This window comes from Coregonus lavaretus, assembly GCF_964263955.1.
Source record: "Coregonus lavaretus genome assembly, contig: HAP1_SCAFFOLD_7004, whole genome shotgun sequence".
In the NCBI taxonomy this organism is placed as follows: domain Eukaryota; kingdom Metazoa; phylum Chordata; class Actinopteri; order Salmoniformes; family Salmonidae; genus Coregonus; species Coregonus lavaretus.
The window spans coordinates 1-12,253 of record NW_028157807.1 but is presented as its reverse complement, the minus strand read 5'-3'; the positions used below and the strand labels follow the sequence as shown (position 1 = coordinate 12,253).

The following is a 12,253-nucleotide window of genomic DNA, read 5'->3' as shown; positions in this document are numbered from 1 at the left end:
ACATCACAGGAAGTAGAGGTCCTCATTACATCACAGTAAGTAGAGGTCCTCATTACATCACAGTAAGTAGAGGTCCTCATTACATCACAGTAAGTAGAAGTCCTCATTACATCACAGTAAGTAGAGGTCCTCATTACATCACAGTAAGTAGAGGTCCTCATTACATCACAGTAAGTAGAGGTCCTCATCACATCACAGTAAGTAGAGGTTCTCATCATGTCACAGGAAGTAGAGGTTCTCATCATGTCACAGGAAGTAGAGACCATCACATCACAGTAAGTAGAGGTCCTCATTACAGCAGGGTTCAACCATAGACCTAATATAACTTTAGAGGGCTAGAAGCAGGGTTCAACCATAGACCTAATATAACTTTAGAGAGCTAGAAGCAGGGTTCAACCATAGACCTAATATAACATTAGAGGGCTAGAAGCAGGGTTCAACCATAGACCTAATATAACTTTAGAGAGCTAGAAGCAGGGTTCAACCATAGACCTAATATAACTTTAGAGGGCTAGAAGCAGGGTTCAACCATAGACCTAATATAATTTTATAGGGCTAGAAGCAGGGTTCAACCATAGACCTAATATAACTTTATAGGGTTAGAAGCAGGGTTCAACCATAGACCTAATATAACTTTAGAGGGCTAGAAGCAGGGTTCAACCATAGACCTAATATAACTTTAGAGGGCTAGAAGCAGGGTTCAACCATAGACCTAATATAACTTTAGAGGGCTAGAAGCAGGGTTCAACCATAGACCTAATATAACTTTAGAGAGCTAGAGGCAGGGTTCAACCATAGACCTAATATAACTTTAGAGGGCTAGAAGCAGGGTTCAACCATAGACCTAATATAACTTTAGAGGGCTAGAAGCAGGGTTCAACCATAGACCATGTCAACTGTAGAGACTCAAGTGGTGATGAATGATTCATACTGTAAAGGGTTCTTCATAGCTGTGTTCTGTATGCCGGTGAATAAAACACATCTTCCTGGACATTGATAACGCAAAGGATTGTATTACAGCGGTTAAAGTACAGTGTGTCAAAGTAAAACGTTAGAAAATAAACCACGCGCGTAGCGTTTCGGATTTTAATTTCAACAGTCAACATACATCTTACTGCTTATTAACTTAATCCAAATGTCCACATTGTCCAAAAGTAAAGCTAACTATATTCTGACACAGCAACAACAACCCCTATAACAGACCTACTATCTCTCACCCACGTCCACACACTGTGGGAGCTGAACAGAAGCATGTCTCAGGACAGGGTTCAGCTTTGGGTCAGGGATGGGACCACTGATCTCAGGACAGCTGAAGTGGTAGAACTTACTCAAAGGCCTTCAGCACAGGTATCAAATCATTACATCATTCCTTCAGCACAGGTATCAAATCATTACATCATTCCTTCAGCACAGGTATCAAATCATTACATCATGCCTTTACCACAGGTATCAAATCATTACATCATTCCTTTACCACAGGTATCAAATCATTACATCATTCCTTTACCAAACCATATCAGACAAAACCCACAACCACACCGTTCGTTAATAATATTTAGCGCTTTTATCCAAAGTGACTTACAGTCATGCGTGCATACATTATACGTATGGGTGGGCCCCGGGAATCGAACCCACTCCCCTGGGGTGCAAGCGCCATGCTCTACCAACTGAGCCATTCAGGAACTGTTCAGGAACTGTTCAGGAACTGTTCAGGAACTGTTCAGGAACTGTTCAGGAACTGTTCAGTCGTTCAGGCATCTTTTCCTGCTGCTCAAATAAGACCTGAGATTTGAATTGTCAATGAGCTCCAACATCAGAAGACGAAGACAGAGGGAGAACCCTCTCATTTGGATGTGTGAGGTACTGGATGATTTGACAGAGGGATATCAGGGAGACAGAGGGACAGGAGAACCCTCTCATTTGGATGTGTGAGGTACTGGATGATTTGACAGAGGGATATCAGGGAGACAGAGGGACAGGAGAACCCTCTCATTTGGATGTGTGAGGTACTGGATGATTTGACAGAGGGATATCAGGGAGACAGAGGGACAGGAGAACCCTCTCATTTGGATGTGTGAGGTACTGGATGATTTGACAGAGGGATATCAGGGATCCGTCTCTGATCCCGTTCTTCATAAAGACTTCTTAGGGCTTCAGAAAAGCTCCATGTATCCAACGTCAGGCAGACATCTACTGCTGTTGATGACGATCAGCAACATTCAGAAATTAAATGAAAATGATGAACACTCAAGTTTGTCTCAGTCCTCTTCATCACATTCGTCATCATCATCATCATCACACAGCTGCTTTCTGCTTCCAGGTCAAAGTTAAACTACATTAATGCCAACTGTCGGGACGCGTAGCAGTTCAAGGTTCAAGTCCCTAGTGGGATCACACGATGGGTCCATAACAAGTCTTTCCCCTCAACATGGGACTGGTCTGATCTGAGGATGTTGGGTCGTGCTGGGAGTAGTGGAGACCAGAGAATATACTCCCTAGAACGGACGTCTCCATTCAAAATCAATGATGCCGTAATGGGTGGACTGGGGTCCATATTGAATGTCCCTTGGAGTCTCAGGACACCTCTATGACCTCCATGCTTCCCGAGAAGCTGCTCTGACTCCCCATCTCCTCTCTGGATCGACTCTCCCCTCCTCCTCTCATCCTGTCTCCAATCTCCATCTGACAGCTTCGCCTCTTCAGCTGCTTCTCCAAGGTGCTCTCCTCGTGCCAGCTCCTCCGTGAGTCCCCGTGGTCACCGTTCCTCTGCCGCCCGCGTCGCCTCACCTCCTCCAACCCCTGGCTCACGCTGTACGCCGCCACGCTGCCGCCCCCAAGAATGTTGGCCCCGCCTCCTAAAATGGCGGAGGTGGAGTAGAAGCGGTGTGACTCGGAGAGGTACCACCCCCCCGACGACACGGCGACGGGACCCAATAGGATGTCAGAGTGCCAGCCCTTCAAGGCGGAGCCTAGGTTAGGGGCGGGCTTGGACAGGTGCTGCTGGGAACGTGATAGGCCGAACAGGAAGCCAGTGTGGTTAGGGCTCTCCTCCATACTGCCACTACGGTGGAGCTGCTGGGAACAGGAGAGGGGAGGTGGAGGAGGCTTAGCCTGGCTGGGCTGGTTGGAGGTGGTAGTACCGGTAGTGGTGGAGGAGGAGGAGGAGGAGGAGGAGGTGATGGTTGTGGTGGAGACTACAGGAGGAGCAGAGGTTGCAGCAGGGTCTGTGGGGCTGTCGGCCAGCTCCTTGTCAGGGCTCTGTTCTGGTGTCGACTGCTCCGACACCTCCTCCACAGGAGAGAACTGACACGGTTTACTAGCAGGCTCCTTGAAGCTCCCGGATGGTTTATAATACTCTTGGTCTCCGGGGTGGGGTGCGGGGTGGGGGTAAGGCCTCATGGGGGCGCTGCTGCAGCCTCCTGGCTCCCCGTACGACTTGATGTCCAGAGAGAAGGACCTTTTCAGCCGGGCGGCGCCGTCTTCCGTCCCCTGGTCCAGCTGGAGGCCTTGGAGCCCCTGCAGAGCCTGGACCAGGAGCCTCTCCTCTGGGGGCCAGGGGGCCAAGACACACGGCAGGGTCAGGGGCTCCAGCAGGGCCAGGGCAAGGTCTGGGGGGCTGGGGGTAGGGGTAGGGTTAGGGGGGTCCTGCTCCAGTGGGGGGTGGAGGAGGGGAGAGGGTTTGACCCCAATGGTCTCTCTGACCTCCGACCTTCCAGGAGTCTTGATCTTCTTCTCAAAGTCCAGCAGCTGACCCAGGAAGTTGAAGTTAGGAGAGATGGTGGGCCTCTTCTCCTTCACGAACCTGGAGAGGAAAGACAGAAACACACAGGACATCAGTACTGAAGCTGTAACACACTGGGTTGTTACGGAGTTGGAAAACCTAGAGCAGGGGTGTCAAACGTACGGCCCGCGGGCCAGATCAGGCCCGCAAACGGGTTTAATCCGGCCCGCGAGATGATTTTGAAAAAATAAAAAATATATATATATATATTTTTTTGTAAAGTATAAAAATGCGCTGCAATTTTTCAATAAAATAAACTGCTGTTCCAATTGCGTCCACTGGATGGCGCAATAGCAATTGTGTTAAGCAAGCAAACTGTTTATACCGGGGCAGAGCAAGTAGGTCAAGCACGTGCAGCCAATGAGCTACTTTGTTTTGCCCGCGATATTTATTACGGCTTCTACTTTTAACATTATGTGCTTTGGCACCCTCATTGCCCCAATATGTCTCTGTCAAAAAAGAGAAAAGTGGATGCAGAGTGCAGAGTGTTCCAAGAAAAATGGTCATCCTATTTATTCATGGAATTGAATGGGAAAGCTGTATGTTTGGTGTGTTCAGAGCATGTTGCAGTGCTGAAAGAATATAACCTTCGTCGCCACTATGTGAGTCTTCATGCCGACAAATATGACAACTTTCAAGGACAGCGGAGATGAGAGAAGGTGAATGAACTGTTGGCGGGTCTGAAGAAACAACAGTCTGTGTTTACTCACAGCCGAGACATCAGTGACGCTGCAGTGAAAGCTAGCTACCTCATTGCTAATGAAATCGCAGTGGCTTCAAAACCATTTAGTGAGGGTGAATTTGTAAAAACATGCATGATGAAGGCAGCGGAGATTGTGTGCCCTGAAAAGCGGCAGGCTTTTGCAAATATCAGCCTGACAAGAAACACAGTTGCAGACAGGATTTCCGATCTTTCAGTGGATTTGGACAGCCAGTTGAAGCAAAAAGTAAAGTCATTTATTGCGTTTTCGGTTGCAATTGATGAAAGCACGGACATTACAGATGTTGCACAACTGCCCATTTTCATCCGCGGAGTTGATGACACATTGACCGTCACCGAGGAGTTCGTGGAGTTGGTGCCGATGACAGATACAACGACAGCAGCTGATATTTTTACCGCACTCGTCGGCGTGCTGGACAGGGTCGGAGTGGACTGGTCCCGCGCTGTCAGCCTGGCTACAGATGGTGCGCCCTCAATGATCAGGAAAAAAGCAGGCGTTGTGACAAAGTTCAGAGAGAAAGTGCAATCTGCAAATGGAGGACGTGATTTTTTGACTTTTCACTGTATTTTGCACCAGGAGGCTTTGTGTTGCAAGTCATTAAAGATGGATAACGTCATGAAGGTGGTCATCCAAACTGTTAATTTCATCCGATCCAGAAGCCTGAATCACCGTCAGTTTGACAGCCTTCTCAGAGAGAAAGACCACATCTATGGCCTGCCATACCACACTGAGGTAAGATGGTTAAGCCGAGGTGCTGTGCTGAGGCGTTTCTTTGATTTACGAGAAGAAATTGAACAGTTCATGGAAGAAAAGGGCAAACCAGTGTTAGAATTTCATTCCGCAGAATGGATGCAGGACCTTGCATTTATGGTGGATGTTACAGAGCACCGGAATAACTTGAACAAACAGCTGCAAGGGCGCAACAAAGTTGTCACGCAGTATTATGACAGCATACGTTCTTTCAAGTTGAAGCTGTCATTGTGGGAGACGCAACTTGCCGGTGGTGATGCAGCTCACTTCCCCTGTCTGAAAAATGTGTGCGCGACCCAACATGTGGCAGACATGAAGCGGTTCAAAGATAAAATAACGGGACTGTTACGGGAGTTTGAGCAACGCTTTCAGATTTATGTTTATATGTTTTTATGTTGATGTGCTATTGTTTTTAATTGATTTTATTTTATTTGTATATTTAACCTATTCTTGACTCTGTGGTTCTTGCACTTGTTTGGGGAACAGGATTTCATTCTTTTTATCTACATTTCTGCCTGAGAAATGACACCCTGATATAGTTCTGTGATCTGTGAAACAGTTCTCTTAATCACTGAGGTGTTTGTGTGTTCTTTTTCTTTAGAATTTTCAAATAAACTTGACGTGTTTTATGATTAATAGTGATGTTGTGCTTGTACTATTTTGGACACACTGTCCTCAGGCTCCAGCTTTATGTTGTATGTTGATCGTATTAAAACAAAGAAAACAATCTGAAGTTGTTGTTTTTAAGTTATATATACCATGATTTTTCCGGTCCGGCCCACTTGGGAATAAATGTTCCTCCATGTGGCCCCTGAGCTAAAATGAGTTTGACACCCCTGACCTAGAGGGTCAAGATATCATTCAGGAGGACAGAGCCCCTCACAGTGCACTGTGTTCATTCAGGAGGACAGAGCCCCTCACAGTGCACTGTGTTCATTCAGGAGGACAGAGCCCCTCACAGTGCACTGTGTTCATTCAGGAGGACAGAGCCCCTCACAGTGCACTGTGTTCATTCAGGAGGACAGAGCCCCTCACAGTGCACTGTGTTCATTCAGGAGGACAGAGCCCCTCACAGTGCACTGTGTTCATTCAGGAGGACAGAGCCCCTTACAGTGCACTGTGTTCATTCAGGAGGACAGAGCCCCTCACAGTGCACTGTGTTCATTCAGGAGGACAGAGCCCCTCACAGTGCACTGTGTTCATTCAGGAGGACAGAGCCCCTCACAGTGCACTGTGTTCATTCAGGAGGACAGAGCCCCTCACAGTGCACTGTGTTCATTCAGGAGGACAGAGCCCCTCACAGTGCACTGTGTTCATTCAGGAGGACAGAGCCCCTTACAGTGCACTGTGTTCATTCAGGAGGACAGAGACCCTCACAGTGCACTGTGTTCATTCAGGAGGACAGAGCCCCTCACAGTGCACTGTGTTCATTCAGGAGGACAGAGCCCCTCACAGTGCACTGTGTTCATTCAGGATGACAGAGCCCCTCACAGTGCACTGTGTTCATTCAGGTTGACAGAGACCCTCACAGTTGATTCATCTCACCTGTAAGTCCTTATTGTAGTCCTACTGGGTTTATTCATCTCACCTGTAAGTCCTTATTGTAGTCCTACTGGGTTTATTCATCTCACCTGTAAGTCCTTATTGTAGTCCTACTGGGTTGATTCATCTCACCTGTAAGTCCTTATTGTAGTCCTACTGGGTTGATTCATCTCACCTGTAAGTCCTTATTGTAGTCCTACTGGGTTGATTCATCTCACCTGTAAGTCCTTATTGTAGTCCTACTGGGTTTATTCATCTCACCTGTAAGTCCTTATTGTAGTCCTACTGGGTTTATTCATCTCACCTGTAAGTCCTTATTGTAGTCCTACAGGGTTGATTCATCTCACCTGTAAGTCCTTATTGTAGTCCTACTGGGTTGATTCATCTCACCTGTAAGTCCTTATTGTAGTCCTACTGGGTTGATTCATCTCACCTGTAAGTCCTTATTGTAGTCCTACTGGGTTTATTCATCTCACCTGTAAGTCCTTATTGTAGTCCTACTGGGTTGATTCATCTCACCTGTAAGTCCTTATTGTAGTCCTACTGGGTTGATTCATCTCACCTGTACGTCCTTATTGTAGTCCTACTGGGTTGATTCATCTCACCTGTAAGTCCTTATTGTAGTCCTACTGGGTTGATTCATCTCACCTGTAAGTCCTTATTGTAGTCCTACTGGGTTGATTCATCTCACCTGTACGTCCTTATTGTAGTCCTACTGGGTTTATTCATCTCACCTGTACGTCCTTATTGTAGTCCTACTGGGTTGATTCATCTCACCTGTAAGTCCTTATTGTAGTCCTACTGGGTTGATTCATCTCACCTGTAAGTCCTTATTGTAGTCCTACTGGGTTGATTCATCTCACCTGTAAGTCCTTATTGTAGTCCTACTGGGTTTATTCATCTCACCTGTAAGCTTCGTCTAGTGACATGTCCATCCTCTTCATGATGTAAGCGACAGCGATGGTTGCTGAGCGGGAGATGCCAGCCAGACAGTGGACCAGCACACAGGAGTTGGACGCTTTGGCCTTCTCTATGAACTCCACAGATCTGTCCAACCAGGGGAGGATCTTCTCACAGAAGCTGTCATTGACAGGAACTCGCAGGAAGTGAGACTCGGGGATGTAGTCTGGTTTGGGACAAGTGTTACTGGCATTCAGGACGTACGCAATATCATTCTGTTGCATCATATCCTGTAGAGGAGGGAGGAATACAGCTGGTTAGAATGCTATTACATATACTAATATATAAACTAGTTATACTATAATCTACCTCATACCTTGTTGAGTACGTCTCTCTGACAGCCCAGGTAGAGGTGGGGCAGGATGCGTGTTGGGCCAGAGGTGTTGAGGGGCAGGCAGGGCTGAGAGAGGCAGGAGGGAACCAGGCAGGAAGTACCAAGAAGTGCCTTACCTTCACACAGACCTGGAAACTGCTGGGAAAACTCTGAGAAACCACCTGAAGACACACACACACAGAAACATCTGAATCAAATAAAGGAATAAAAGAGGTTACTGTATTAGAGATCATACTAGAGGTTACTGTATTAGAGATCATCCTAGAGGTTACTGTATTAGAGATCATACTAGAGGTTACTGTATTAGAGATCACACTAGAGGTTACTGTATTAGAGATCATACTAGAGGTTACTGTATTAGAGATCATACTAGAGGTTACTGTATTAGAGATCATACTAGAGGTTACTGTATTAGAGATCATCCTAGAGGTTACTGTATTAGAGATCATACTAGAGGTTACTGTATTAGAGATCACACTAGAGGTTACTGTATTAGAGATCATACTAGAGGTTACTGTATTAGAGATCATACTAGAGGTTACTGTATTAGAGATCATACTAGAGGTTACTGTATTAGAGATCATACTAGAGGTTACTGTATTAGAGATCATACTAGAGGTTACTGTATTAGAGATCATTCTAGAGGTTACTGTATTAGAGATCATACTAGAGGTTACTGTATTAGAGATCATTCTAGAGGTTACTGTATTAGAGATCATACTAGAGGTTACTGTATTAGAGATCATACTAGAGGTTACTGTATTAGAGATCATACTAGAGGTTACTGTATTAGAGATCATACTAGAGGTTACTGTATTAGAGATCATACTAGAGGTTACTGTATTAGAGATCACACTAGAGGTTACTGTATTAGAGATCATACTAGAGGTTACTGTATTAGAGATCACACTAGAGGTTACTGTATTAGAGATCATACTAGAGGTTACTGTATTAGAGATCATACTAGAGGTTACTGTATTAGAGATCACACTAGAGGTTACTGTATTAGAGATCATACTAGAGGTTACTGTATTAGAGATCATACTAGAGGTTACTGTATTAGAGATCATACTAGAGGTTACTGTATTAGAGATCATACTAGAGGTTACTGTATTAGAGATCATACTAGAGGTTACTGTATTAGAGATCATACTAGAGGTTACTGTATTAGAGATCATACTAGAGGTTACTGTATTAGAGATCATTCTAGAGGTTACTGTATTAGAGATCATACTAGAGGTTACTGTATTAGAGATCATTCTAGAGGTTACTGTATTAGAGATCATACTAGAGGTTACTGTATTAGAGATCATACTAGAGGTTACTGTATTAGAGATCATACTAGAGGTTACTGTATTAGAGATCATACTAGAGGTTACTGTATTAGAGATCACACTAGAGGTTACTGTATTAGAGATCACACTAGAGGTTACTGTATTACAGATCATACTAGCGGTTACTGTATTAGAGATCATACTAGAGGTTACTGTATTAGAGATCATACTAGAGGTTACTGTATTAGAGATCACACTAGAGGTTACTGTATTAGAGATCACACTAGAGGTTAATGTATTAGAGATCACACTAGAGGTTACTGTATTAGAGATCATACTAGAAGTTACTGTATTAGAGATCATACTAGAAGTTACTGTTTTAGAGACAGTTGGTGTGAATGTTAAATGCGTCAAAATCGTAATCTGTATTTTTTCGGAATTCGGACGAAAAGACCGCAACATAGTTGGTGAATAAAAGGCCTTTAGTAACAAACTATTTTCTAAGACAGAAGACTTGCACCATCATAAGGCAATACAAGCAGGCTCTGATATTGGCCAATAAACCTGCCTAGCAACAGCAGCCAAACTGAATGGTTGGGTGTTCTACATTATTATCTAGTAGTGTTCATAGAGGACCAACCTGCTGAGTTCATTACACAATACTAATACACTGCCTTCTGCACCCACCGGCACACACACACACACACACACACACACACACACACACACACACACACACACACACACACACTCCAGCCACCTGCACCGGCCGACCCTCAGACAAGCTCAGTCCTAGTTGCTTGGCAACCCGTGTACCCGTGGCTCTCCAGCCTCTCCAGATCTGTCCGTCCATGGCTGCGTCCCAAATGGCAGCCCATTCCCTGCATAGTAACTGAGCCCCATGGGCTATATAGGGAATAGGGAGCCCCATGGGCTATATAGGGAATAGGGAGCCCCATGGGCTATATAGGGAATAGGGTGCCCCATGGGCTATATAGGGAATAGGGTGCCCCATGGGCTATATAGGGAATAGGGAGCCCCATGGGCTATATAGGGAATAGGGAGCCCCATGGGCTATATAGGGAATAGGGAGCCCCATGGGCTATATAGGGAATAGGGAGCCCCATGGGCTATATAGGGAATAGGGAGCCCCATGGGCTATATAGGGAATAGGGAGCCCCATGGGCTATATAGGGAATAGGGAGCCCCATGGGCTATATAGGGAATAGGGAGCCCCATGGGCTATATAGGGAATAGGGAGCCCCATGGGCTATATAGGGAATAGGGAGCCCCATGGGCTATATAGGGAATAGGGAGCCCCATGGGCTATATAGGGAATAGGGAGCCCCATGGGCTATATAGGGAATAGGGAGCCCCATGGGCTATATAGGGAATAGGGAGCCCCATGGGCTATATAGGGAATAGGGAGCCCCATGGGCTATATAGGGAATAGGCTGCCATTTAGGACTCAGACCAGGAGGACTTCATGAGGAAATGCTCTTAAAGCTCAGAGAAAATGATACAGCATTATACAACCACATGATGCATCTGTCCTCATATCTCTCCTCCTCTCTCCTCCTCCCACCGCTCTCCTCCTCTCATCTCCTCTCCCCACCGTTCTCCTCCTCTCTCCTCCTCTCTCTACCGCTCTCCTCCTCTCTCCTCCTGATCTCCTCCTCCTCTCCCCACCGCTCTCCTCCACTCTCCTCCTCTCTCCTCCTGATCTCCTCCTCTCTCCTCCTCTCCCCACCGCTCTGCTCCTCTCTCCTCCTCCTCTCTCCTCCTCTCTCCTCGTGATCTCCTCCGCTCTCCTCCTCTCATTCCTCCTCTCTACTCTCTCCTCCTCTCTCCTCCTGATTCCTCCTCTCTCTCCTCCTCTCCCCACCGCTCTCCTCCTCTCTCCTCCTGATCTCCTCCTCTCTCCTCCTGATCTCCTCTTCTCTCCTCCTCTCTCTCCTCTCTCCTCCTCCTCTCCCCACCGCTCTCCTCCTCTCTCCTCCTCTCTCCTCCTCCTCTCCCCACCGCTCTCCTCCTCTCTTCCTCCTCTCCTCCTCTCTCCTCCTGATCTCCTCTTCTCTCTCCTCCTCTCCCCACCGCTCCCCTCCTCTCCCCACCGCTCTCCTCCTCTCTCCTCCTCCTCTCCCCACCGCTCTCCTCCTCTCTTCCTCCTCTCCTCCTCCTCCTCCTCTCTCCTCCTCTCTCCTCCTCTCCCCACCGCTCCCCTCCTCTCCCCACCGCTCTCCTCCTCTCTCCTCCTGATCTCCTCCTCTCTCCTCCTGATCTCCTCTTCTCTCCTCCTCTCTCTCCTCTCTCCTCCTCTCCCCACCGCTCCCCTCCTCTCCCCACCGCTCTCCTCCTCTCTCCTCCTCTCTCCTCCTCCTCTCCCCACCGCTCTCCTCCTCTCTTCCTCCTCTCCTCCTCTCTCCTCCTCTCTTCCTCCTCTCCTCCTCCTCCTCCTCTCTCCTCCTCCTCCTCCTCTCTCCTCCTAACTCACATTACAACAATACTGATGGAACACATCTGATTGATAACATACAGGATGGACGTCCAGCTGTGTATTGTATCCAGGCTTAGGAACCTTCCTCTGTGGGAAATTAACAGAAACTCTACTGGATGTGGAAGCTTAGTGGTTTGAGTGACACAGTGGAAGTTTGATCAGTCTCATATCAACACAGTCACTTCCCCATATGAACCGTCAAGCTGCTGGACAATGTCCACACTGCACTGTAATTAGATTCAGTGACATTTGACTGTATTGTTTGTCAGGTCAGAGAGCCAACAGCAGAATAATCCACTTCCTCTCCAGGGAGAGTTATAATGTCTGATGTGATGTCATAACCTGATGTCTGATAAGTAATGTTCCTGTGTCTATGATGATGTCATCAGGATG

At 46.8% G+C, this 12,253-nt stretch overlaps 1 protein-coding gene across 1 annotated transcript; it reads right to left on the bottom strand.

Annotated features, from left to right (window-relative positions):
* Nucleotides 1-1,072: 1,072 nt before the first annotated feature.
* Nucleotides 1,073-10,216, bottom strand: LOC311124912 (dual specificity protein phosphatase 16-like; the record flags this gene model as incomplete). Its single annotated transcript, XM_084199008.1, has 4 exons — nucleotides 1,073-3,802; nucleotides 7,702-7,985; nucleotides 8,072-8,250; nucleotides 10,180-10,216. 4 exons carry the CDS (start codon nucleotides 10,214-10,216, stop codon nucleotides 2,575-2,577), a joined length of 1,728 nt encoding a protein of 575 aa, XP_084055134.1. The 3' UTR covers nucleotides 1,073-2,574.
* Nucleotides 10,217-12,253: the final 2,037 nt, after the last annotated feature.